Below are 26,813 nucleotides of genomic sequence, written 5' to 3'. Positions count from 1 at the left end.
CCAATTTTTTCAGTTTATTTTAAAGCTATTATTTAATAAAACACAGAGGCTCACATGAAGCACTTTTGAATCTTAGTGGATTAAACCAGGGAGAGTGAGGACTGGGAAGGTGTCACCCACTGAAATCGGTGAGAGCTCACCTTGAAATCAATTATGCCCAAGGAACCTTCCTCTGCTTCCCCCCCCTTCCTGCATTTAAAAAAGTTATAATGACACAGCAAGAAGGAGTCTATTTCTACTTTAAAATAAAGACTTCTTTATACACAAGATTTAGGGGAATGGGTGAAAAAAGAACTGGAAGGTTTACACACAGAGAAATACGCCCGCACCCTACACCAGTTTGCTTTCTATACAATAAATGCATATATATATATATATATATGCTGTACATCTGAAGTTTATTTTGGTCCTTGGGGAAAGTGGCGGGGCGCTATGTCTGTAGTAAATTGCCAGCGTTTTACGGTTGCGCTGGCACCCAAGCCCAGCAGGCATCTCCTCGGCTCATTCCACTGTTTCAACTCATGCAGATTCCGACATATTTTTGTACTAACTGAATATTGCCATTGACAGGGCAGGGGAGAGAGAGAAAGAAAGAAAGGGGGGGGGGAAGCTCTCTGGAGACTTAATTATTTTGATGTTTCATTAGCAGAGAACCACCTCTTCCCCCTCCTTCTTGCAAACCCAAAATTAGATCTCTCTTAACGGAGGCATAAGGGTTTTCATACGTTAAAACGGGTATTGGGAGTTATATTTGTTTACTGCCTGATTATCAAAAGTTGTGGGTGGAAAGAGAGAGAAAATTAGTTCTTGCTACTGTATATGCAGACACACACACACACACGAACGCTGCATTAGATTAATTGATTGAAAACCATTATATTCTTTTTTTAAAAGGAGCTCCTGTTGATCAAAGACACACACACACACACAGTAATTGTCCCCTTCTCTGTCTGAAGGAGGGAATGTCTCTTCAAAGATGCTGTGTTTGCATTGTCTTAAATAGCCTTCTCTAACATTTAACACTCCTCATATATTGGGCTATAATATAGTCCAGGGGGTTATGGGAGTTCTAATCCAACACATCTAGAGGACATGGATAGGCAAACAAGCGATTTTCACATTTGCCCAGATTTACTGAACGTCACTTTGAAGCTCAGTTCACCTTCTTTTTGCATTTTGTTCATCTGGGGAAAATTCTGCACTTCAAATGCAAAAAGTGCTCATTTTTTAAAAGCACACCAAAAATGCTCACTTTCCTCCCATAGAGCAAAGTGTGAAAACACACATTTTTTGAGTGCAAACACAAGTTTGGTAATACGCAAACATTTTCGGAGACCATGTTCTCCTGTTTGGATTCATGTTCAGTGTTTGGATTCATGTTCAGGCAAAATTCTTTTGCCTCCCTACTGGAAGAAGCTATGTTGGGGAAGACAGATCTAAAACTAGAGAAAACCTGCTTTTACCCCTTCGGAACTTCTGTTTCTTGCTAACTGAGCCAACCTAAAACTGATATGGTTAATTGATTAACATTTCTCCAATCTCAAGCGGCAGCACTAATGCACACACCTGCAGAGTTTTCCTTATGGGTGCACAAACTCCAGTACTCCCACGACCGCTTCCTCTGACTGCCCTAGATGCCATGTTTCTATCCTGCTGCTCCTCCAAGGACGTCAGGGCCACCTGTGTGTGTGTTGCCCTCTTTAACCACCCAACAACCATAAGGCAGCTTTAGGCTGAGAGGCAGTAACAGCCCAAGGAGCTTCAGGTGTGTGGGAGGAGTTGTACACAGGTCTCTGTAGTTCTGCTATAGCATTCTACCTAGGAAGGGGCGAACTCCCCCAAGTCCTGTCCATGCTTTGCTTGCCAGACTCCCACCAGCTGGCCAACCCCAGTGTGCATGCGGTGCAAGGCACCAGTCCTCAGGCACCCATGAGTTTTTTGTCCATGAGTTGCAAATTACGCAAATTTGCAGGTGGGAATTGTGATTTGCGCAAAAAAAGACATAAATAGCACAATTTGGATGAAAATGCAGGGGCAAAGGACCATTTAATCCTGCAAATCGTGGTATTTAGGGCTGCAGTTTTGCACAGATCGCAATTTCTGTAAATATTCCCAAGCACGATTTTGCGCAAATCACAATTTGCCCCCCAAAAAGTGAATGGGAAACTGCAAGCTTGCCCAACTCGGTGCATGCCAAGTCAAGTCAGCTCAGAGATCTGTGACCAGGCATCGTGGGGGCTGAGCTCCACCCCCAAATTGGATTCCTCCGAAATCCCTAATTCCATCCACTGCATCATGGAGGCTGGCATCCGTGCATGTGCTGCTCCATTCATTTCCGTGGTGGAAGCAGATGTGTAGACATATTTTATAGAGATAGAGGTAAGGGCTCAGATATTGGATGCTATGCATCCCCCTACAAAATCTAGGCAAACCCCCAAATGTATTCATTTTGACCCTCCCAGAGCCCCCCTCACCGTCCCAACCCTTTTTCAAACTTACCAAAAGTGAGGGTCTGTAGAAGGAAGGAAGTGCTCTAAACATGCCTAGGCACTTAAAAGATTTGAGATGAAGCTGCATAAAAACTGCACAGCCTAATTTATATCTGCATGTGCAAAATATAGAAATAAGTTCTAGGATTTGGTCAAACTCTCAGGAGACAAAGCCAACCAATTCATTTCTCCTCCATATCATCTCAAATTGAATAAATTCTTCCATTAATTTGCAACCTGGTCCAGTTCATCCCAAAACGAAGGAAACCGCGCCCCCACCACCACCACCGCAAGCTTCATTGCGATGCATGGGGAGATTTGAGTGGGGAAGGTTAACCTTTCCCTCCCCAGCAACAATCCCCTTGTAAATGCCCCCCTGCCTGTGTGGAATAGATCCAGGGTGATAAGAAAGAGATTCAGAACCTGGGCATCACGAGCCCTGGCTTAGCAACGTCCTTGAAGGTGGTAGAATCGGAGCATGTCTGCCCCTAGTCATTGCGGCAAAAATGCACGGAAACATCAAGAGTTGCATGTTCATGACAGCATCTAGGGACCATGGGGTCTATATTTCCTGATTCCTAGGGGATCTGGACGTCTTGCGTGGTTGTGGCAGCAGTGGAGGTGATACAGCTGTTCTCTCCCAAAGCCTTCCAGAGTAGGAGGGGGGAGGATGCTAAGAGAACCCACACGGTGGGGTAGGGGAGGCTGCAGTAGGGACCCAACCGGCAACCCTTGCCAAGTGTTTGGAGGTTGTTTGTCAACGTAATTGATATTTCTTGTATTTCCAGTGTTGGCTGAAGGGGGCCTACTTATTGGGCAGCCATTTATGATCGACAAAAAAGAGGGCACACATTTGTATAAAATTTGCACATGGTAGACTCATAGAGTAGCAGAGTTGGAAGGGGCCTACAAGGCCATCGAGTCCAACCCCCTGCTCAGTGCAGAAATTATTATTATTATTATTATTATTATTATTATTATTATTATTATTATTAATTTATTTATTTATATAGCGCCATCAATGTACATGGTGCTGTACAGAGTAATCCACCTTAAAGCATCCCTGACAGAGGGTTGTCCAGCTGCCTCTTAAAGGCCTCTAGGGTGGGAGAGCCCTCGACCTCCCTAAGTCATTGGTTCCATTGTGGTACTGCTCTAACAGTCAGGAGGTTTTTCCTGATGTCCAGCCGGAATCTGGCTTCCTGTAACTTGAGCCCATTATTCCGTGTCCTGCACTCTGGGATGACCGAGAAGAGGTCCTGCCCCTCCTCTGTGTGACAGTTTGTGTGACAAGGTTAATCTACATTTCGAAGCAAATTTATAAATAATTATAATTTAAAATTATTTATTTATTATTTATTTATTACATTTTTATATTGCCCAATAGCCGATGCTCTCCGGGCAGTGCACAATTTAAAACCATAAAAAGGTAAAAGTGCAATATAAAATCAGATAAATTACGATCCAGGGAAAGCCCGTGTGAAGAGGTACATTTTTAGGAGGCGTTTAAAAGCTATAACACTTCCCGCCTCCCGAACCACAAGAGAGTGTGGGTTCTGCTACTAAATAAAAATATAGTAAATCTCACCATAGTGAGACTGTGATCAGGAGACCCGTGTGCTTGCTTTTTCAGTCTGCTGCCCAGGTGCCAGCATTCTGGATCGGGGGTGCCATGTCCGTGTGGTTATTTTCTTGTATCTACATGCACCTGTGGGATTAGTTAGGTGCAAGGATGTATTTATTTGCTGGTGAATGAACCCACAAGGGTGCTGCTTGCATCTGTAATATACCTGTAACTCTGCACACAGCTTGGTCAGACCTGGTCACTTGTGAAGGATACCTTTGACTGTCGCTTGAATCTCTGCAAACCAAACGTGGCTGATGTTTCATTCCGTGGTTAGAAACCAGCCCACAAAATTTACTAGCCCAAGAAACTGGTTAGTAGCCAGTATATCCACCCACATGCCTATATTCTGTCATTTGCAGCATCTCGGTGGCCTAAAAGAACCACCTTTCTTCTGGTTATTAAACTCTCCTGTCTAAATTTCTCACCTCAAATGACCAGGCAAGTATCTCTTTTTCCGAAAGAGTCACCAGACTGTATCACAGATGCTTGTCCATAGTGTTTTTCACTGGTGGGAGGCAAAACGTGCCTTTGAAAAATCCTGAACCACGTGTCTAAATGTGAAGTAAAGGAAAAAGTATTCTCTCAGCATCTGAGTTGCTGCAACTGGCTTTTATGATTTGCACACTTACCTGCTAGATTTGAAATTACACTCTGTGCCAGTGAGTTGTGTTCCAAATGCATTATGCCCTTTTTTCAGGAAAAACTTCCTGGCTGTTAGAGCAGTAAGACAATGGAACCAGTGACCTAGGGAGGTGGTGGGCTCTCCCACACTAGAGGCCTTCAAGAGGCAGCTGGACAAGCATCTGTCAGGGATGCTTTAGGGTGGATTCCTGCATTGAGCAGGGGGTTGGACTCGATGGCCTTATAGGCCCCTTCCAAACCTACTATTCTATGATTCCTGCACAGGTGAGGGAGGGTGTTTTCCTCATCATTTTAAATAATATACATTCCCCAGCCATTTGGAGTCAAGGGAGACGGCTTCAGCAGCGTGGCCTTCCCCTGAAGTCCTACCATCCAGACTAACTCAAACCAGCTCCCGTCTTGGGGAGGGCCTCTAACAACGCATCAGCTCTTTGACCCCGGATGTAGGGATCCCCTGACCCCCTGCTCCCTCGGTGTAGGGGCTTGGCAAAGCTCCGTGACCCCTCGGCTTGCTCCATCCTGCCCCGGTGTCAGCGGAAGGAAGGATGCGGTCTTCTGTCCCGAGGGAATTTCAGCCGGCTCTAAACCGTATAAAGCAACAGGATGATTAATTCCAGCTTGACTAATAAGGAATTGCATTCGTTACAGCACTTGGCAGCCGGAGCCAAAGCAATCCTTCGGCACAGCGAAATCTTATTCCCCTCGCGCTGTTTGTATTTTTGATTTTCGTTCTCTCTTTTTTTAAGCTGCAAACAATTTAAAGATGTGTTGCGTCTCCTTCAATTATCATCGGCCTTTCTAGCCATCTCTGTTTTGCTGTCAGGATTTTTAAAAAACATTGCTAATGAATATAGCCTGTGTTAGATACGCTAAGATGAATTGCTCTCAACATTGTTATTGTTGTTGTTTCGTTTTTAATTGCTCTGCTGTTTTCCAGCACTGTGTGATTCATGTTAGAGTGCTGGAGCTGAGGTCAGATTACATCTCTGTAATATTTACTTGCAAGGGCTAAAAGCGAATGTAGCCTGTACTCGTGCTGGGGAAAGGGAGATCCCCTGGAACCGGGGGGCAGGGAGGGGGGAGGGAGGTGTAACCCCAAGGGAGTGTGTGCATGTGATTGGGCACACGCAGGGTCTGCCACTTGTGTTAGCTGTGACTGCTTAATAGAGCTTCCAGGTTCAGGAGCAGTATAACACTGAGCGCTGGAGCCATTTCACACTTTACATTCTTGTACAGCTTGAGTTTGGGTTTTGAGCTTGGAAAATATAAAGCATGATGGAGACATATTTGTGTTTGTCAGCACCCAAATGATTTGGGCTAGCGGAAACTAGGTTTGTTTGTTTATTTATTATATTTCAAAACCGCCCATAGCTGACGCTCTCTGTGCATAGTTCAGAACTAAAGTTACATTTGCGCAAGCACGGTAGTGCAAGCAGCTGTGTGTTATGCTTGTGCAACCCATCGAGCATAACTCTTGTCCCATCAGGTGGGGCAAGGGTTATGCTCAAAAGTAGGGCTGTGCACGGACCCACCAATCCGCTTCGTGGCCCGATCCGGACCCTCCAGATCGGGGCCAATCCTCTTCGGGCCAATCCGCCTGTCCCCCGCTCCACGGAGCGAGATCCGGCTCCACCGCCGTCGCTGCATGGATGGTGGCGGCACCAGGTAAGCCAGCCTCCCCCACCCCCTTACCTGTGTCCGTTGTCGCAGGCTTCAATTGAGGCTCCAGCTTGAAGCCGGAAGAGACCTCGGCCTTCACTTCCGGCTTCAACTGGGGCCTCAATTGAAGCCCGTGATGGACGCAGTTAAGCCTCCTTCCTCCCTGCCCCCTTACCTGGCTCTGCTGCCGCCATCGCCACATGGACGGTGGCACTGGCGGCGCCAGGTAGGCCAACCCCTGCCCCCTTACCTGCGTCCGTCGCGGGCTTCAATTGAGGCCTCAGCTTCAAGGGGAAGAGAAGGCCGCGGCCTCTTCCGCTTGAAGCTGGGGCCTCAATTGAAGACCGCGATGGACACAGGTAAGCCTCCCTCCTCCCTGCCCCCTTACCTGGCTCCATCGCCGTTGCCGCAGGGATTGCGGCGGCAACACCAGATGAGTCCCCCTCCCCCCCCACTTACCATTGTCCGGAGCTCCGCATTGAGGCGATCCTCTTCGCCTCGATCCGCAGCCTCCCTGACTCGCTTCTCTGCCTTTTCCGGAGGCGAATCAGGCCGCCTCGCTATTGCTTCTCCGACCCAAGGAGAAGTGGAGCACAGCCCTACTCAAAAGGTTCCACAGCAGGTTGCACAAGCATAATGCAGAAGGCCTTGCACAACTGCACTTGCACAAATGTAACTTTATGTGAACTGCTCAGAGAGCTTCGGCTATGGAGTGGTATACAAATGCAATAAATAAATAAATAAATAAATAAATAAATAAATAAATAAATCACTTTAGTTGTTGCACAACTAGTTGTGCAAGTGTAATGGGCAACTGCTTGTACAATGGAAAGATTTAGCGGACTCCGCTAGCGCTATTTGAGTTTGCGAAATGACCCTGTTGGATACTGCCCACGACATCTTACCAGTAGACTTATTCGAGAGGATGAGTGCATTACAGCTCCCTGTTTTGGGTGTACGTTTCTGGTACACCCAAGTTTGCTGCCCCATGATGCGGCAGCCTCCCCCTGCTGGTAGCGGGACAGATGCACAGAGCCAGCCTGTCAACTTCACTCCGTCCTGCCTGGGGCCTTCCCATGTGCTAGAACTGTGACCAGGATTGGGATGGAACGTTGTCAACAAGGGCCAGGCCAGGGCCTAGGAAGCCATTGGGCGTCGCTGTGGCACGAGAGGTCAGTTGCAGGCAGTGCCAGCCAAGGAGGAGTCTTCCTGAAGTGGGGACGCTAGAAGAGATGGATGAAGGGAAGAAGTGGTAGGGTGATGCACAGATTAGAGGAATGGGCAAGTAGGGATAGAGATTCTCAGTGACTAAGGAGCCAGAGACAGTTTCTTGCCCAGGAGAAAAGAACCAAGTCTGTGTATCCCCCAGGCATCCCAGTCAGGTGGGATGCCTGGGGGATAGAACCATCTGGCACTGGAAGGAGCAGGCTGGCCCCTTCTTCCTTCGCTCTGCGGCCTCAAAAATGGCGACAACCCACAGGTGCCTGTTTGCTGACCCTCCTGATCCTGAAGGAGCAACTTACACGCCCTCCATTCGTGCTGCTTTCTCTCCTATTCCTGGCGGCGTATCTCTAGAGAGCAGTTCAGGTGTACCGTGCGAGAGAAGCACTCCAGGGGCGGGTTGTGGTGATGGTCCTCTTCTCCCTCCCTCACCAGCTGATGGATGCCCTTGCTCTTGATCTCTTCCAGACCCAGCCTGTTCCCAACCCTGTCGCCTACTACATGCACCGGTCGCCGTGGTGGTTCCATCAGTTCGAGACCCTCTTCAACCATTTCATTGAGCTGGCCGTGCCATTCCTCCTCTTCCTCGGGCGGCGCATGTGCATCCTTCACGGCGTTCTGCAGATTCTCTTCCAGGTGAGATCAGCGCGGTGACTCGAAAGGCCGCCGGTGTTCCTTCAGGAGAAATGCACGGCCCCTGTGGTCACCACCCCATTGGTGTTTTAAAAAGCAAACAAACAAACAAACACCCGAGCATCTAGCATGGCAACCGTACAGTTTTCAAAGGGGAAAACAAAGGATAAGTACCTCCGCAGACACGCATTGGTGCAGATTGGTAGTAGCACAGCCCCACTGTTGAACATAGAATCATAGAATAGCAGAGTTGGAAGGGGCCTACAAGGCCATCAAGTGCAACCCCCTGCTCAATGCAGGAATCCACCCTAAAGCATCCCTGACAGATGGTTGTCCAGCTGCCTCTTGAAGGCCTCTAGTGTGGGAGAGCCCACAACCTCCCTAGGTAACTGGCTCCATTGTCGTACTGCTCTAACAGTCAGGAAGTTTTTCCTGATGTCCAGCTGGAATCTGGCTTCCTTTAACTTGACCCCATTATTCCATGTCCTGCACTCTGGGAGGATCAAGAAGAGATCCTGGCCCTCCTCTGTGTGACAACCTTTTAAGTATTTGAAGAGTGCTATCATGTCTCCCCTCAATCTTGAAGGCCTCTAGTGTGGGAGAGGCCACAACCTCCCGAGGTAACTGGTTCCATTGTCTTACTGCTCTAACAGCCAGGAAGTTTTTCCTGAAAAAAGGGCATAATGCAGGTACATACGGGAGGAGGCGTTCCTTCAGATAGCCCGGCCCCAAGCCATTTAGGGCTTTAAATGTTAATACCAACACTTTGAATCAGGCCCGGACCTGGACTGGCAGCCAATGAAGCTGGAGAAGGACTGGCGTGATGTGGTCTCGTCGGCCAGTCCCCGTTAGTAAATGTGTTAGTAAACAGTTAAATGCTGTTAAATGCCTGGGAGAAGAGAAAAGTCTTGACCTGGCACCTGAAAGATAGCAGTGTTGGCGCCAGGTGAGCCTCATCGGGGAGATCATTCCACAGTTGGGGGGCCACCACCGAAAAGGCCCTCTCCCTTGTTGCCATCCTCCGAGCTTCCCTCAGAGTAGGCACTTGGAGGAGGACCTTAGATGTTGAGCGCAGTATACGGGCAGGTCCATGTCGGGAGAGTTTTGGTCCCCTGCCATTGCTTCCAAGAGCTCGGAGCAGCTGATGCCTCTCCAATTCCTAGCCCGCGTCCCCTCCAGGGTGCAGCTCACTGGCCCAGACTAGTAGCAGACGTGCACTGTGTGTCTCCAGACCATTTTCTGGGCTCTCACCGTTTCAGTCCTTCTTTTCTTCCCCCTCCCTCGTCTCGTGTCGACTGAACTTTCAAAACTACCTATAAACCGGCGTCCTTAATGAAATAGTTTGGCCGGCTGCTGCTTTCTGCCTCCATTTACGATTCGCACGGCTTGGGTGTCGCCCGAGAACTGCGCGGTAGCAGCGAGGACTTTTATGACGAGCACACATGGCGCATAAACAGGAGAGCAGCATGTGTAAGCTCTGTTGGTAAGCCATGAAGAAAGCTGATTGGGGTTTTTAAAAGGCTGACATGTGAGCAGGGAGGGATTTCTGTTCATGCTTCAGTGCCCCCCCCTTGGAAACATCCCGTCATGTCTGGGTAGAAGGTCACACGTGGCCGATTTCTTCCTCCTTTGCGTGCCCTTGTGTTACGCTGCGGATTGCCACTTTACTAAACAGTGGTTCGCGTTGTAGTACAAGCTGTCATGTTACTTGCTCTCTTCTCCAGGAGGTAGATCATTCTTGTTGGTGGCTTGTATCATCATCCATAAGCATGGCATTTTGAAGAGTAATTTCAGCTCATCAGTCATGTTCAAACAAGACAGAACTGCAATGGCAATATTGACAATCGTCACCATGACAAATCGCCGTATTAGCAAGCAGACGTTTCTGGCATGACTTAGCCAGCTGCAGCACCCTGCTTACTAAGAGCCTTCTCTTTGCTTGCCAACTAAAACAAAACGAAACAAAAAAAATGAATTTTCCAGGAGCTCCATGCATACAGTTAACACAATGAGATAATAATAACGTGGGCTTTAAGTCCGCATAAGCATAGCAGAACATCAAATTGCCTTCGACGACACCAACCCAAAATGCATACCGACGACTCGTGTTTTAGTCTTTGTTTTTTATTTATTTATTTATTTTATTCTTTTACGAAATAATAATAACTGTGCCCTCTCTCAAGCATTGTCCGGTCCTTGCCCCAAGAAACATGCTGTCTAAATTTTGCCAGATAGGGAGAGAAGGAAAAGGAGAAGCAAGGGAAAAAAAAAAAGAGCAGACAATGAGTGAAAATGCTAAGAGGCGAGATCACGAAGGGGAGCTTGGGAAGGAATGGCCGTTTCTTTGGTTTCGTTTCATTTGTGGGGCTGAATGCGGAAGAGTTTGAATGAAAGGCTTGGTTTGTAATCCGTAAGGAACCTGGGCTGGAGGAGAAGGCTCTCAAGGGCTACTAGCCCTGACGGTTGTATGCTACCTCCAGTATCCGAGGGGTAAGCCTGTGCGCACCAGTTGCTGGGGAACATTATTATTATTTATTTATTTATTTATTTATTTATTTATATAGCACCATCAATATACATGGTGCTGTACAGATTACACAGTAAATAGCAAGACCCTGCCGCATAGGCTTACAATCTAATAAAGTTGTAGTAAACAATAAGGAGGGAAAGAGAATGCAAACAGGCACAGGGAAGTGTAAACAGGCACCGGGAAGGGTGAAGCTAAACAGTATAGAGTCAGAACAAACTCAATATTTAAAAGCTATAGGGAACAGAAAAGTTTTTAGCTGAGTTTTAAAAGCTGTGATTGAGTTTGTAGTTCTCAAGTGTTCTGGAAGAGCGTTCCAGGCGTAAGGGGCAGCAGAAGAAAAAGGACGAAGCCGAGTAAGGGAAGTAGAGGTCCTTGGGCAGGCGAGAAGCATGGCATCAGAGGAGCGGAGAGCACGAGCGGGGCAATAGTGTGAGATGAGAGAGGAGAGATAGGCAGGAGCTAGACCGTGAAAAGCTTTGTAGGTCAACAGGAGAAGTTTATATTGGATTCTGAAGTGAATTGGAAGCCAATGAAGAGATTTCAAAAGTGGAGTGACATGGTCAGAGCGGCGGGCCAAGAAGATGATCTTAGCGGCAGAGTGGTGAACAGAGACCAGCGGACTGATGTGAGACGAAGGAAGGCCAGAGAGAAGAAGGTTGCAGTAGTCCAACCGAGAGATAACCAGTGCGTGAACGAGAGTCTTGGCAGAAGAGACAGACAGAAATGGTCGAATCCTGGCAATATTATACAGGAAGAAACGACAGGATTTAGCTACTGCCTCGATGTGAGGAGTAAAGGAGAGCGAGGAGTCATGGATGGGAGGGTGCTGTTGCACCATGTCCAGCCTTGTTGGTCCCTGGTTGACACCTGGTTGGCCACTAGATCATAGAATCATAGAATAGCGGAGTTGGAAGGGGCCTACAAGGCCATCATTAACATCATTATCATTATTCATGTATATAGCACCATCCGTGTATATGGTGCTGTACAGAGTAAAACAATAAAATAGCACAACCCTGCCGCATAGGCTTACATTCTAATAGAATCATAATAAAACAATAAGAAGGGGAAGAGAATGCACCAAACAGGCACAGGGTAGAGTAAAACTAGCACTATAAAAGTGTGAACCACCTAGAGAGCTTCGGCTAATGTGTGGTATAAAAATAAAATAAAATAAAATAAATAAATAAATAAATAAATAAGATTATGAGTCCAACCCTCTTGGTTGTTGGTTGTTTTATTATGGTTTTAATTTTTGTGAACTGCCCAGAGAGCTTCAGCTATTGGGCGGTATAAAAATGTAATAAATAAAATAAAAATAAAATAAATAAAATAAACCCCCTGCTCAATGCAGGAATCCACCCTAAAGCATCCCTGACAGATGCTTGTCCAGCTGCCTCTTGAAGGCCTCTAGTGTGGGAGAGCCCACAACCTCCCTAGGTAACTGGTTCCATTGTCGTACTGCTCTAACAGTCAGGAAGTTTTTCCTGATGTCCAGATGGAATCTGGCTTCCTTTAACTTGAGCCCGTTATTCCATGACCTGCACTCTGGGAGGATTGAGAAGAGATCCTGGCCCTCCTCTGTGTGACAACCTTTCAAGTATTTGAAGAGTGCTATCATGTCTCCCCTCAATCTTCTCTTCTCCAGGCTAAACATGCCCAGTTCTCTCAGTCTCTCCTCATAGGGCTTTGTTTCCAGACCCCTGATCACCCTGGTTGCCCTCCTCTGAACACGCTCCAGCTTGTCTGTATCCTTCTTGAATTGTGGAGCCCAGAACTGGATGCAATACTCTAGATGAGGCCTAACCAGGGCCGAATACAGAGGAACCAGTACCTCCCGTGATTTGGAAGCTATACTTCTATTAATGTAGCCCAAAATAGCATTTGCCTTTCTTACAGCCATATCACACTGTTGGCTCATATTCAGCTTGTGATCTACAACAATTCCAATATCCTTCTCATTTGTAGTATTGCTGAGCCAAGTATCCCCCCAAAAATGGACCCTTGGTCTGTTCCAGCATCAGGGCTCTTCTTATGTTCTGGGCTGGATTGTCCCAGGAACGTCAGAGGTTTGGGAAGTTGTTACATAGTTGTTCATCAATACCTTTTTTGACATAAGACCCTCAGGTTGGCCTGCAAGAATAAGGTATCTGTCAGCGGAGGCTGGTGGTGAAGCGCCTTGGATAGCTCCGTTAGAGTTCCAACTGAAACCGGCCAACTGACATTGGAGCCATCAGCCTTCACTGGTATCTGTAATATAGTGGTAATTGGCTTTTAAAATCAGGTATTGAAGTATTAATGGTGTGTGCGGAGGTGTGTGTGTGGATATTGACTCAAAGTATTTTGCTTTCAGAGTGGCTTACAATCAGGTAGTGAAAACAATAGTCTTTTCCTGCAGTCTTATCAACTAAAAAATAACAACATGTGATACACAACTGATTTTAGAGAGGGGTTAATACTTTTAGCAGGGTGGGTGCAATGGCCCTGCATACCTACTCATCTTCTGTTTGGGGGTGCAGGGAACAGTCCAACTGGAGCATGAATCATAGAATCATAGAATAGCAGAGTTGGAAGGGGCCTACAAGGCCATCGAGTCCAACCCCCTGCTCAGTACAGGAATCCACCTTAAAGCATCCCTGACAGATGGCTGTCCAGCTGCCTCTTGAAGGCCTCTAGTGTGGGAGAGCCCACAACCTCCCTAGGTCATGGGTTCCATTGTCATACTAAGAGTCAGGAAGTTTTTCCTGATATCCAGCCGGAATCCGGCTTCCTGTAACTTACCCTGATGTTTCCTAACTAGACATGTATGAGCAGTGTGGATCCCCTATAACTAGACACATAGGAACAGTGTGGATCCCTTATATTGTTTTCCACCCAGGGCCAGATCTACACCTTGTGTCAAATCATTACAAATGTGGAATAAAAAGCAGGACATAACACTATGAAGGTGGTACATGGAACGTGGATTGTGCTCCAACAGTCTTCAGTCCACTTCAATACCTCTGTAAAGCGGCCGTGTAGACTTGGCCCTGGTGAGGAAGCATCTGGAGGGAAAACCTGGAAGAATATCAGCCCTTGTTTAATGTCAGTGACCTATCATGAGGATTGGAAGCCACAAAAATGGTTCTTGGTTCATTTTGCTCAGCATTGTCTACTGTGAGTTTCAAATTTAGGGATGGGGGAGAAGGAATTCACTGAGTTCACGTTTTAATGCAAACCTACCTAATTCTCACTTGCTATACATATCCAACACAAGAACCACAACGTAGTTATTCTTCAGTATTCACACTCCTCGGAACTTCACACTGCAGTTCTTCAATCAAAACATGCTTACAAAAAATGTACATTCGGGGAGAGTGTGTGCAAAATTTTGTATATTACTGAAAATGATGCACAAATTGCATTATATTATGGGAGGTTGCTTGCAAAAATGCATGTATAATTTCTTACATTTTGAAGAAATGTGCATGACAACACATCTGAATTTTCGTGCGGATATCTAAAAAATGCAACAAATTTGCAAACGAACTTCAGTTTGGAACCATAAGAAACTGAGATAAAGTGAAATTGAGGAATTCATCCAGTGCCGTGCTGCAAGGTCTTGGGCGTAGAGGGCCCGTTGCTCATCCTGTTGCGTTACGATCCTTCTAGGTGGCGATTCCAGGGGCTTTTCCTGTAGGCTGAACATCTGCTTGGCCGCTGCATCTGATTCCTTTTTTCCTCCTGGATAAAACCATGGAGAGATGCTCTGTATTTTCCGACAGCAAACCTTTAACCTGCAGCACTACAATTTGTTTTCCATAACAGGGACAAGGAAATTTAACAAGTCTTTACCACTCGACTCTGCAAAAGGAAACTGGAGACAATAACGGACTCATAATGGCCTATTGTTAAATACATTCATCTTATTGCCATTTAATTGACGTTTTATGAACAGTTGGCAATTACTGACAGACTTTCCCTCCCAACGGAGCCAACCCAGGGAGAAGTCCCAATGTAGGTCTTTTGCAGTTACACACACACACACACACACACACTTCTGTTTATTTAATATTTACTGTTCTTTTCTTCATTCAAAATGACTTTTATTGACGGCACTTCTGCTCAGCGGAGGAAACAATAAAGTTTAATGTCAATATCCCACTTAATTCTGCTTTTCAAGATTTTAATTGACATTACATGCAAGGTTTTATTAGACATTTTTATAATTGTTATTGGAGTCATGGTGGCTAGGCTTCATTAACTACATTTTTCCAGGTTTAACCAGCAGACCCAGAGAATTTTTTCTTCGTGGGGCTGCTGTCTTCTGTGTACCCCCCTCCCTCAAATTAAAGGGTGCGTGTGAATATTTCTGGCTACTGCAAGATTTGAAATCGGTTTGAGGGGGAAATGCCTGTGTTTCCGGTTCTCTTCCACTGCTTACTGGTGTGTTCGATCCCCTTTAAATTCCTACCCTCCACTTTTCCCACCAGCAGTTAACATGAACTTGGAACCCCCCTTCCCATTTACTAGTGGATGTCTAGTTCAAGAACAAAGAAGTTTGCCAAATCAGACTTGCGGAGGGGTCAAATTGGGAAAAAGGCATCCGCATTCCATGGAAAATAATCCAATCCGTTTGTTCTCTATTGGGCAAGATGGTTGTCCGGGGATCCTACCCCTGTTAAGTTTTCAGTGGGAGCCTGCCACTGCACTAATGGACCTCCTGTCGTTTGTTGACTAGAACAACAGACATGATACTAGCCATCTCCGGGTTATTCTTGTGTACGGTGACCATATGAAAAGGAGGACCGGGCTCCTGTATCTTTAACAGTTGTATTGAAAAGGGAATTTCAGCAAGTGTCATTTGTATATATGGGGAACCTGGTGAAATTTCGTCTTCATCACAACAGTTAAAGCTGCAGGTGCCCTGCCCTCTTTTAAATCTGGTCACTGTATAGCTGCAGTATAGCTCCTGCAGTTTTAACTGTTGTGATGAAGAGGGAATTTCACCAGGTGCGACATGCATACAAATGACACCTGCTGAAATTCCCTTTTCTATGCAACTGTTAAAGATACAGGAGCCCTGTCCTCCTTTTCATAGGGTCACCCTATTCTTGTGAGCAAGACAAGGGCAAGACAGAATGGTTCAATTCAGACAACACTTTTCTCAGTTGTGGTTTTAGAACTCCACGGCTGAGTTTTTACACCACTGTTGAGAAATGTGTTTTCTGGAGGGAAAACTCTACTCCACGGTGGAGTTGTTGTTGTTTTAAAATAAACACTCCCCACTGAATATCCACGCTGTGCAGAGAAGAGTTCCTGCTAGGGATGTGCTCCGCTTCTAATCGGACCGGAGAAGCAGGAGCGGAGCAGGGGCCTTCACCTGCCCTTAAGGCGGAGGCGAAGAGGATTGGGGGGGGGCGGAGCGTGGCAAAGAGGATCGAGGTGAAGGCGGATCCTTCGCCTCGATCCGGAGCTCCGCCGGAAAGGTAAGTGGGGTTTACCGGACCCTGCTGCTGTCGCTGTCGCCCATGCGGCGGCGGCGGCAGGGCCCGGTACCCCCTCCCGCTCTCCTCTCCCTTACCTGCCTCCGTCCGCGGTCCGTCAACGTCTTCAATTGAGCCCGCGGTTCCACCAGGAAGTCTGGGCCACTTGAGCTTGCAGCCCAGACTTCCTGGTGGAACCGCATGCTCAATTGAAGACGGCGACAGACCACGGACGGAGGCAGGTAAGGTCCCCCTCTCCCTTGGTCCTTTACCGGGCTCTGCCGCTGGGACTGCCTTGAGTCTTGGCGTGCGTATGTATCCCTGGACAAGCTATCATGGTGGCGAGTTTGAGGTTTCTAAAGTGCAAATTGACGGAGCTATGGAAAGGGGTGTGAATGGGGTGCCCGGTTTTCATAAATTCCCCCAAAATCGGGATGATGGGACTGCCTTGAGTCTCGGCATGCGTGTGCACCCCTGGATAAGCTTTCATGGTGGCGAGTTTGAGATTTTTAACGTGCAAATTGACGGAGCTATGGAAAGGGGTGTGAATGGGGTGCCCGGTTTTAATAAACTCCCCAAAAATCAGGGGATGATGGGATTGCCTTGAGTCTTGGCGTGTGTGTGTATACCTCCATGAGCTGTGGAATTATGACAGTGTTCCCTAACTTTCTGCCTTCCAGATGTGTTGGACTGCAGTGCCATACTTGTTGCAGGTAATGGGAATTGTAGTCCAGCACATCTGGAGGGCACCTGGTTTGTAATGACCACTGCATTGCTAATATATACTATTACATCCTTTGAGACTGATAATGTTGTAACTTATGTTGGCAATGTAATTTGTCCATAATTATAGATATATGGAGAGAAATGTCATTAATACCATGCAGAATATTATTGGGATGTAGGACTCTATACTCACCAGAAGCTATTTCGCTAGGTCTTCCTAAAGGCTCTCGGGATAGAGCATCAAATATTGGTGTGGAGCTTGCTAGCAGTTCTCTTGAGTTAAAACAACAATAACAATTACGGAGACAGAAATGCATTCCACGCCAAATATACTGGCAAATAATGATTTGGAATGTAATGTCTATGACCAAAATTCAGACTGGAGACAGGGAGAAATCCTGGGAAATCTTTTGCAGATGTATAGACTCCCCTCTCTCTTTCTCTTTCTCTCTCTCTCTTTAAAGTATCCTATAGAAGTGATATGTGCATTATCATGAATTATTAAGTGATAACTCTATTTTCTAATAGCACGGTTTGGAGTGCACATCCCTCTGCAGAAAGTCTCCCTTTAGCCTCAGAAAGATATTGCAAGGCATGTTGTTAACATTCCTATTTTAAACAAGGAGAATGACTCACCTCTGTCATGACCCCCTAACCTGACCCCTCGGGCCACTCTGAGGGAGGTACAGATTGAGAAGGAAATATAGGCTGCCTCACTTGGAGGGGGGATCCTCAGCACCTCCTCCTGGACCCTAGACTGAGGATGTGGCCTTTCACTTTTCTCAGACTCAGAAGATGAGCCCCCAATAAAATCCCCATTGCTTTCTTACCATGCAAGCCACTGCCTGAAAAACCAGACGAGGGGCCTGTAAAACAGCACAGCCAGCTTCTTTAAGGAGGCAGGGCCAACCAGCCTACAGAAACCTTCAGTTGTCCTCAGCCCGTTGCTGAGACAACATCTCTCTAGAGCTCAGCCATCAGGGCTACTGGGAGCTGCCTAAGGTCCTGTTTAGAGAGACATGGCTTAACGGGCCTTTGCCTGAACCGGCTTGACCTCCCCTTTGTTTGACTGCTTCCACTTCCCCTTTGAGCCCAAGCTCCTGGGCAACCTAGTAAGCTTCATTAACTGACCAGGAATTTGAACCCAGGTTTACTTGGCACTATCCAGGGCACCAGACTCCTCATAGAATCATAGAATAGCGGAGTTGGAAGGGACCTACAAGGCCATCGAGTCCAACCCCCTGCTCAATGCAGGAATCCACCCTAAAGCATCCCTGACAGATGCTTGTCCAGCTGCCTCTTGAAGGCCTCTAGTGTGGGAGAGCCCACAACCTCCCTAGGTAACTGATTCCATTGTTGTTCTGCTCTAACAGTCAGGAAGCTTTTCCTGATGTCCAGCCGGAATCTGGCTTCCTGTAACTGGAGCCCATTATTCCGTGTCCTGCACTCTGGGAGGATCGAGAAGAGATCCTGGCCCTCCTCTGTGTGACAACCTTTCAAGTATTGGAAGAGTGCTATCATGTCTCCCCTCCATCTTCTCTTCTCCAGGCTAAACATGCCCAGTTCTTTCAGTCTCCCCTCATAGGGCTTTGTTTCCAGACCCCTGATCATCCTGGTTGCCTCCTCTGAACATCTTCCAGCTTGTCTGCGTCCTCATCCGATCTCTTATTATGCTGCATCACTCAACGCCACTCAGAGGAAGAGGGTTGGGTGAGCCTTGAGGCCCTTTCGGCCTTAGCCAGAAGGGGGGAGTTTTGGGCACACAGTTCCTCCTCTAAGGTTCCTGGGACTGGGCAGGTGTGTGTGTGTGTGTGCCACAGAGCTCCTTCCACCTCTGCCTCCCCCTACTGCTACCATTCCTGTGTGGCTCTGCTGCTGCGCCCACTTCTTGATGGACGAGCAAAGGTGCCACCGAGCAGTGTCTGGCTCTGCCTTCCTGGGTCGGTCAGAGGAAGTGCGTGAGCCCGCTACCTCTATTGCAGGATTGCTGTTTCCCCACGGAACGATTCCCTTTGGTGCTCCATGCCTCACAAGCCTCTCAAAAAAGTGCAAGGACTGAAACTGAGAGAGTCACTGTTGCCTTTCCCCCAATAAAAATACTTACTAGCGCAGGTTAGGGCAGAGACCAAGAGGAAGGTCCCCTCTAGCCATCCCTCTCGGCTGCCTCAGCGACTGCTCCTGATCCAGGATCACAGATGCTTTCCAGGGCCGCCAGTGCATCCCTAGCCAACTACGTCTCCTGGGTTTCTGCAGTGCTGACAGCTCAGGGGAAAGCGGAAAGAAGAGAAGGGCTTTTCTGGGCAGGGCGGGGCGGGGCAGAGGGGGTGGGGAATCGTCGCCATGTCCCTTGCCGTATTTGAATGCCATTCCGAGTGCAAATCTGCTCAAATCTGCTTGAAGGAGCAAATCCTGCCAAGCCCTGTGAAGTCTGCTGCAGCCCTGCGGCACCTCAAGGGCCGGTATTTTTGCCACGGCAAAAGCTCTCGTAGGCATCAGCATCTGGCAAAATGGTGGGGGTGGAGCTGGTGTCAGCTCGGATGCCCGTCCAAATGTGTTAGCGTTTAAAATGTCAGCCAGGGCTTTTGGTTGTTTTTGCTGCAGCGATGGAAGTTAATCAGTCGCCTTATAAAGGGACCCCGTATAACATATTGTCTGTTATTTTTCTGGTGTTGGATTTTCGGGTTTTTACGGGTTGTTAATCAGGAAGATGGAAAACCGGCCATCCCAAGTTGCAGAGAGCTTGCCCCGCCTGTCTGCTGTAGGCACCGTCAAGGTGTGGGAGACCCAGAGCCATGCAAGTTCCACGTGCCTTTCCTGGCGAAGTGGGCAGAAGGGCTTTGCTGGAAGCGGCCGCTCCCTGAAGCCGGAATCTCCTGCGTCTGCCGCGCGGCCCCCCTCTCCGCCCAGCGTGTGACTTTCCAGGCCCGGCTGCCGTGCCAAGTGCCAGCTCTGCAACCAGGTTCTGGGCACGGCCCAAGCGCTCTTTCCTCGGGCCAGGCCTAGCTCTGCCACACACGTTGCACCGGCGGGGCCAAGTCCTGAAGAAGCCCGTTCTGCACACACGGACAGCTTGCGAGGACTCGCAGACTGAACCAATCAGGAAAGCAGTGAGAAGATCCACTGCAAGCGTTCTCCCTTGCCTCTCCAGAAACCCCTTTGTGTAAATGCCAACCTCTTCCGCCCCCAGGGCCACGGTTCCGAAGTTACTCCTTAACAGTGGAGGCCCCTCAAGGTCCGTACCGGGCTCCCCCAGGCCTGCTTAACACCAATCTCAGATATCCAGGGGAGAAGGAGTGTCCAATGGGCAGGCTGATGTCATGGGCACAATACTTCACTCCCGAGTTAGGGGTGGGCAGGGTCCATCCGAAAGGTGGGGGGAGCCGACTCTGCTCCAGCTCTTCGTGAGTTGGCCAAGCCGCTTTTTCAAGGCCAAGAGCTTGAAGGAGGAGAGGTTCATGCAGGACTGCCAAGCTTGCAGAGTTCCAGCTTCCTGGCAGCCAAAATCCCGGCGTCCTCCATGGCTGCGGAGTATCAGGGCCGCGGGCTGCCATACCTCATTTCAGACCCACGGCCGGCAGTTTTGCTGTCCCTCCCAGGGTCCCTGAGGTCAGCAGGGAGAAGGTCCCTGCTCTGTTTGACCAGGCCATGGCAGGAGGCCAGGCCTCGCATGCGGATTTCAAGGTCTAAACCCGCCCCCATTCATCCTGTCTGCCAGTTGCAAAGGACCATGTTGCATAGGCCTTTCTTTCATTCTTTCGTTCTTTCTGCGCCTGAAGGGGGCTCTGAAGCCTGAGCCCACCCACTCCCAGAAAACTGGCAAAGCCGTTTGCTGCCTGGCTCAAGCTCCAGACGCCCTAGGCCTAAACAGCTCTCTCTCTCTCTCTCTCTCTCTCTCTCTCTCTCTCTCTCTCTCTCTCTCACACACACACACACACACACACACACACACACACACACAGAGGCATGGAAGGCGACCAGCCATTTGTCAGAACACAAATCCTACCTCAGCTTTCAGGATGTTATCAGATGTTCTTCCTCTGTGAACCTCCTGGGCTGCCACTCCTTCACTCCCATCCTGGTTCTGCGCTCCCTTTCCTGAGAAGAAGGATAAGGCAGTCCATGGCTACCGGTCATGATGGCTGTATATTATCCCCAGTGTCGGAAGCAGCGTACCTTGGCACACCAGCTCCTGGGGAACACCATCTGGGAAGTGCTGTTGCACGCGTATGTTGCTGCGTCTGGGCTTCCCAATGAGGCCTCTGGTTGACCACTGTGGGAACAGAATACTGGGCCAGAAGAGCCTTTAGCCTGATCCAACAGGCCTCCTCTTAGGTCCTTAAGGACTACGTGGTGATGTGGAAATGGTGCTACTATCAACTGTGTCACTTGGAACAGAAAGCAACCGTTGTTGGAAATCTAGACACGGATCCAATTTGAGACAGCCTTGATACACCTTGACCTGCTGTGCACATCCAGGCACAATAATATATATTTAAAACAAAAATGCATGCGCATGCACACATATGTCTCAACCTCTGAGTCTATGCACACATTTCCAACATTGTAGTCCCACCAAGGGCCTTTCTACACCTCCCGGCGTTCTGGGAGGGAGGGAGGGAGGGGTGAGGATCTCGCGATATTCTGCTCGCGAGACCCTCCCCTAAGTCCGCACACATACGCGACATCCCGGGAGGAAGGAGGGATGTCGTGCCCTCCATTTTTATTTTTATCTTTTAATGGAGATGAGCGCACATGCGTGCCAACTACAGGGTGCCGAAGCAGAGGCTTGGCACCCTCCTGTGGCGGGGTGTGCGGGAATTTGAATGATATTACAGTAGGGGCGGTGAGCCCTCTGGCACCTTTTGGCGACTGGCATATCCGGAGGTCCTGCTCCTCTGGGGTTGTGCACCTCTCGTGTCAGGATATGGTTTGCTTTTGGGGACCCTCCTGTCTCATCTACTTGGAGCTGTGCAGCACTGAGTGAGGATGATGCAGACTGGTTCCCCCATAGACTGAAGTGTAGCTTGAATAATGGGGCGGGTTTACCCGACCCCTGTGTTCAAGGGAGTGGCTCGCCCTTATTGGCAGGCTAGGTGCCTCAAAAAAGGGTCTAATAGATTCCCGCACTTTCACATGCAGATCCAGGGAGGGGTGAAGTTCCTGCCTGAAGAGCTCTGTGCCCCGTGCCCTGCCTCCTTGCATTTACTCACGAGGAGATGGGACGAAGCAGGGGCAGGTGGCCGCATACCTCCTGTGGTCTGGAGACAAATCGGGTTTTTCCAGGGATTATTTATCCCTGGGGAAACCTGTGCTTGTCCCTCCTGCCCCCCGGGAGTCCCCGTGCATCATTTGAACGCACAAGGACTCAGCCATGATCATCCTGAGTTTTGGGGCTGGTGTAGAAATGGCCCAAGAGTCTACCGATGATAGATTGCAGGCTGAGCTTCAGTCAGGCCGTAGTCCACAATGGCCGGGCCTTTGCAAATACACTTACTGGAGAACACCAGCCCTCTGTGCCCCCATTCCAAGGCAGGCCTGGCTTTGACTCCATAACCGACATGGGTGGGTGATGCATTAAGTGCCATTCAGAGATGCACATATGAGCCCCACGTGCGTGCGCTAAGTGCAGAGCTCTGTTCTGGGTGAGTGTGGCTTCATTCCACAACTTTCCTGCAAGCGTCTTCATGGCTCGGGCGGCCCATTTTCCCCTGTTCCTTTTTTTTTTTTTTTAATGAGGCTACGGCGTGACTGGAGCCCAGAAGCACGGCTGGATTCTGAAGTCACCACTTCATTTTTATCCCTGGCAAGGCATAAAACTCGACATGTTGAGTCTGGCACCTGCGTACAATAAATCCCTAACGATGCTGAAAAGTTATCCCGCTCTCTGAGGCCTCCTTCTCACAGGGGTGGTCAAGCTGTGCCTGGTGGGGCCGGAGCGCTGCGGACTGCAGGCAGGGGCTCAAACACCTTAATGCTCCTCAAGATGCACATGGAAAAATTGGTGTGGAAGAGAGGGGGGGGGTGTTCTAGCCTCACCTCGCTTTGTTTTTTCCTTGACACACAAGTTTTCTTCGTGCAGGGATGTGTTTGTTTCTTTGAACATCATTATGGATTAAGCCTCATCGTATCTTGAACCAGAACATCATTATGGATTAAGCCTCCCATGTTCCTAAGCCTGGATTCTGGGACATGACACTTAAAGCCCAGAGACATGCCTACAAGTGTCATGTCCCAGAATCCAGGCTTAGGAACATGGGAAGCTGCCTTATCCATCGAGCCCAGGATCATCTACATGGACTGGCAGCAATGGCTCTCCAGGGTTTCAGGCGAGAGTTTTTCCTGCCCTACCTGGAAACGCCAGGAAGTTAACCCGGGGGAGTCCTGATAGCAAGGACTCTGAAAATGGGAGCCAGCATGAGGCAACTCGTGTTGTACGGAGTGGTGAAGAGAAGGAGGGACACCAAAGGACTGCAAGTACTCCGTAGCCTTCGCCACACCCAGGCCACCGGGCATCCTCTTCTCAGCAGGCTTCAATCGCTAAGTTTTGTGTTTGTTTCACATTTGGCCTTCTACTGCCCTTGAAATCTAAGCTCTGTGTTTAAGCTAGGAATGTCCAAATTATGTAAAAACCTCTTCAGTCTACATTTTGCAGACTGGTGGGCGATTTTTCCATCATCCGTTCCTTCACAGAATTGGATTTTTTTTTTTTTTACTGAATTTGTGCAAATTCGCACTTGCAAAGAGGTATGAACCCCCCGCCCCAAATGCGCAATCTCATGCTTTAGCCTATAAGGGTAACGCCAGTTTTCACCCAGTGGTTTTCTTTGTTTTGTTTTATCTTTTACTTTACATATTTTTCTAGGACTAAATTTGTGTAAAATTCTGGAATGCAGAAAAGACTAGTCCGCAATTCTATGGAAACTGTGCGACTCAGGAAAAGCCGGCCCACTGCGCAATCCGTGTGTGGGATTCATAGGAATTCGGGCTCATTTGATTCCATTGCAGATTCCTCCAACATCCTTCGTTTAAGCTAGACAGGGCTCTCTTTGCCCGCCCTCCGCCCTCCACCCCTTGGCTGTAAATGCCCCATTCTCACGTGAGTGAAGGAGCGGATGCTATTGACAGTATGGGGGGGGGGTGAGCACACAACTTCGATGCGAGGGAGGGCAGCTGCCGGGGCCCCTCGGGACCTCGACCAGGAGCCGTGCTCGCTCCAGGAGTGTCCGACTGGATCCGGGGGAGCAGGATGCAGGTGGGCCTGCTGGACTCCTGGATACAGTCGGGTGCTCGTGCCATCCCTAGTACACAGGACTGTGCTAGATGGGTCAACGGCCTGGTTCTGAACAAAGCAGCTGGTATTCATGGCCTACAGGTCTGTAGCAGAACATTTACTTTGCTTTCACAAAGTGGCCCCAGGGTGAATCTCCGGCATCTCCAACTAAAAGTCTCTTAAGAAATTACCCTTTTAGCACTGGGGAAACGCCCTGGGTACCACTGCCAGTCCAGAGTACACACAATTGGGCTAGATTGGGCAACAGGCAGGCCACATGTGGGGGGACCTGGACTTTTTTGTGGGCTTCAGTTCCCCCCTGCAGAATGTCAAATGTTGGCAGGGGGCAGAGGTCCAGACCCCCCCCCCCGCCGTGGGTTCCAGGGGGAATTTGGCCCGGGGCCGTGGGCGTCCCCCCGAGCTACAATGACACCTGGTGTGAGGACTCCAGCAAAGGGGCCTCTTGAGGATAAATTGTTTGCCATCTGAAAGTAAACACTTTGGGTGTACGTGTGAAACGTGCTTCCAACACCAGAGGTTCGGGAGACCCGGGCTAAGAGTTCGCCTTGCTGTTCTTAGTTCCTGTGCCTCAAAAGCTCCCCGCCCCTGCAGTTCTGCAGTTGTTTTTGACACGCAGCAGTGTGGGACTGCAACGGCAAAAGCTCTTTCTTGGCTCCGCCGGGCCGGGCTTGTTAAACGTACACCGTTTGGCAAACTAATTCATTGGGGAAGCATTAGAGGGATGCCAGAAAGGAAGGGCAAAGCCACCTGATGGAGCTGGCAGGTTCCTCCAGCCTGGCAGAGAGGGCCGGCCAGGTTCTCCTGCCAAACATAGAAAGAAAGGGCTGGAGTTGAGCTGGCGGCAGCAAGGAGGGTGGCTGCCGTGCTGCCAATGGGGAAGGAGCTTCAGTTGTGGGGCGGGTGGGGGGGGATGGAACCTGCAAATGGAGCAAAGGCAGATGTCGGACCATCTGGGTAACGTCTTAGACTCTCGGCCGTTTTGTTTTCGACAGCAGGGGAGAGGGGGGTGTTCTGCTGCGATGGCCGGAGATTGGGGTACAGATGGATGGACTCACTGCATGGCATAACCAGCTGGACAGACTGGCGAGCGCCCGACAAGCACTGCAGGGTCACCCGTCCCTTAAGGGAGCCACCATTTTGCATAAAAATGGCGGCTCAGGCTTTTCCAAAGATGTAATGGCAAAGTGGCAGCCGTAAAGGGAGCATTTACACCTCTAATGTTGCGTCAGTGTCCGCTTTATGGCCGCCATTTACACATTACATTTCCAGAAAACCCTAAACCGCCCTTTCATACACAAAATGGCAGCTTGACAGGTGACCCTGCCACACTTGCGGACCATGCTGGGCTCAGAAAATGGGTGTGGGAAGTGGTAGCAGCTCAGTAAACAGTGGCCGGTTGGCAGAGTGTGGAGGGGGTGGGAGGGAGTCCATTGGACTCCACCCTCCTTTCAGACTCCCACAACATCCCTGCTCAGGGGTGAAGTGTATGTATGAAAGACCCAGGTTCGAATGTTGGGCAAGTCACTGTGTGTGAGACCCAGGTTCGAATCTCGGATAAGTCACTGTCTGTATTCAGATACTGGGCTCATCTTTTATCTGTACGCCGCTCTGAGATCTTAATGATATAGGGCGGGATATAAATGTTTTAAATAAATAAATAAAAAGCCAACTCCGCACAGCATTGGTTGTTGTTGTTTATTCATTCATTCGCTTCCGACTCTTTGTGACTTCATGGAACAGCCCACGCCAGAGCTTTCTGTCGGCCGTCGCCACCCCTAGCTCCCCCAAGGTCGAGTCCGTCACCTCCAGAACATCATCCATCCATCTTGCCCTTGGTCGGCCCTCTTCCTTTTGCCTTCCACTTTCCCTAGCATCAGCATCTTCTCCATGGTATCCTTTCTTCTCATTATGTGGCCAATGTACTTCAGTTTTGCCTTTAATATCATTGGCCAAATAATCAAACAGTGGTTAAAAAATTCCTGCCACATAACACAATAACCCATGGTAGGTTAAATAACCAACTGTCAGCTATGTAAACCACCATTGGTTATCATGTTGTCTGAACTCAGTCGTTGTGCTACTTCTCCAGTCCATGACAGCCTAGCCCTTGGGCTACCTAACACTCCTTGCCTTTGTTCCTCATGTGACTGCAGCCTTAGTATGCCAGCAAGTGGGTTGTATTTTTTCAGTAGTCAAGGAGGCATGAAAAAAAAATCCCTCCTGTTGGCAGAAGGAGTGCATTTAATTAGCTCCTGGTTCAGCATTTTCTCCTCCCTCCAAACCACCCCTCATTTATTTTTTAATCATGAAAAAGTGTCTCCCCGACCCGGTGCCGTAAACTCTATTTTGATTGTGACTGCAAGAACCCCTTTGGGCGTCATTCAAATTGTATTGAATGATTTTTTTTTCCCCCTGAACGTTGCTGGTTTCTCTCAAAATAAACCCGGCCCTGGCTTTTGACAAGCTCTAATGAAAAACAAATTGTTATATTACTTAGAAAAATAATTTGAAGGAAGCCTGAATTAGTTGT

The 26,813-nt window shown here is 48.7% G+C and overlaps 1 protein-coding gene across 1 annotated transcript in view; it reads left to right on the top strand.

Annotated features, from left to right (window-relative positions):
• LMF1 (lipase maturation factor 1) overlaps nt 1-26,813 on the top strand; it is a 258,971-nt gene that overhangs the window by 167,689 nt on the left and 64,469 nt on the right. The window contains exon 6 of the mRNA XM_063143557.1: nt 8,107-8,274. Within this exon, the coding sequence (XP_062999627.1) occupies nt 8,107-8,274 (168 nt within the window). The remainder of the gene's footprint in view (nt 1-8,106; nt 8,275-26,813) is intronic.

This window comes from Elgaria multicarinata, chromosome 17 (genome assembly GCF_023053635.1).
Source record: "Elgaria multicarinata webbii isolate HBS135686 ecotype San Diego chromosome 17, rElgMul1.1.pri, whole genome shotgun sequence".
Taxonomy (NCBI): domain Eukaryota; kingdom Metazoa; phylum Chordata; class Lepidosauria; order Squamata; family Anguidae; genus Elgaria; species Elgaria multicarinata.
This window is presented reverse-complemented; position numbering and strand designations above follow the sequence as displayed.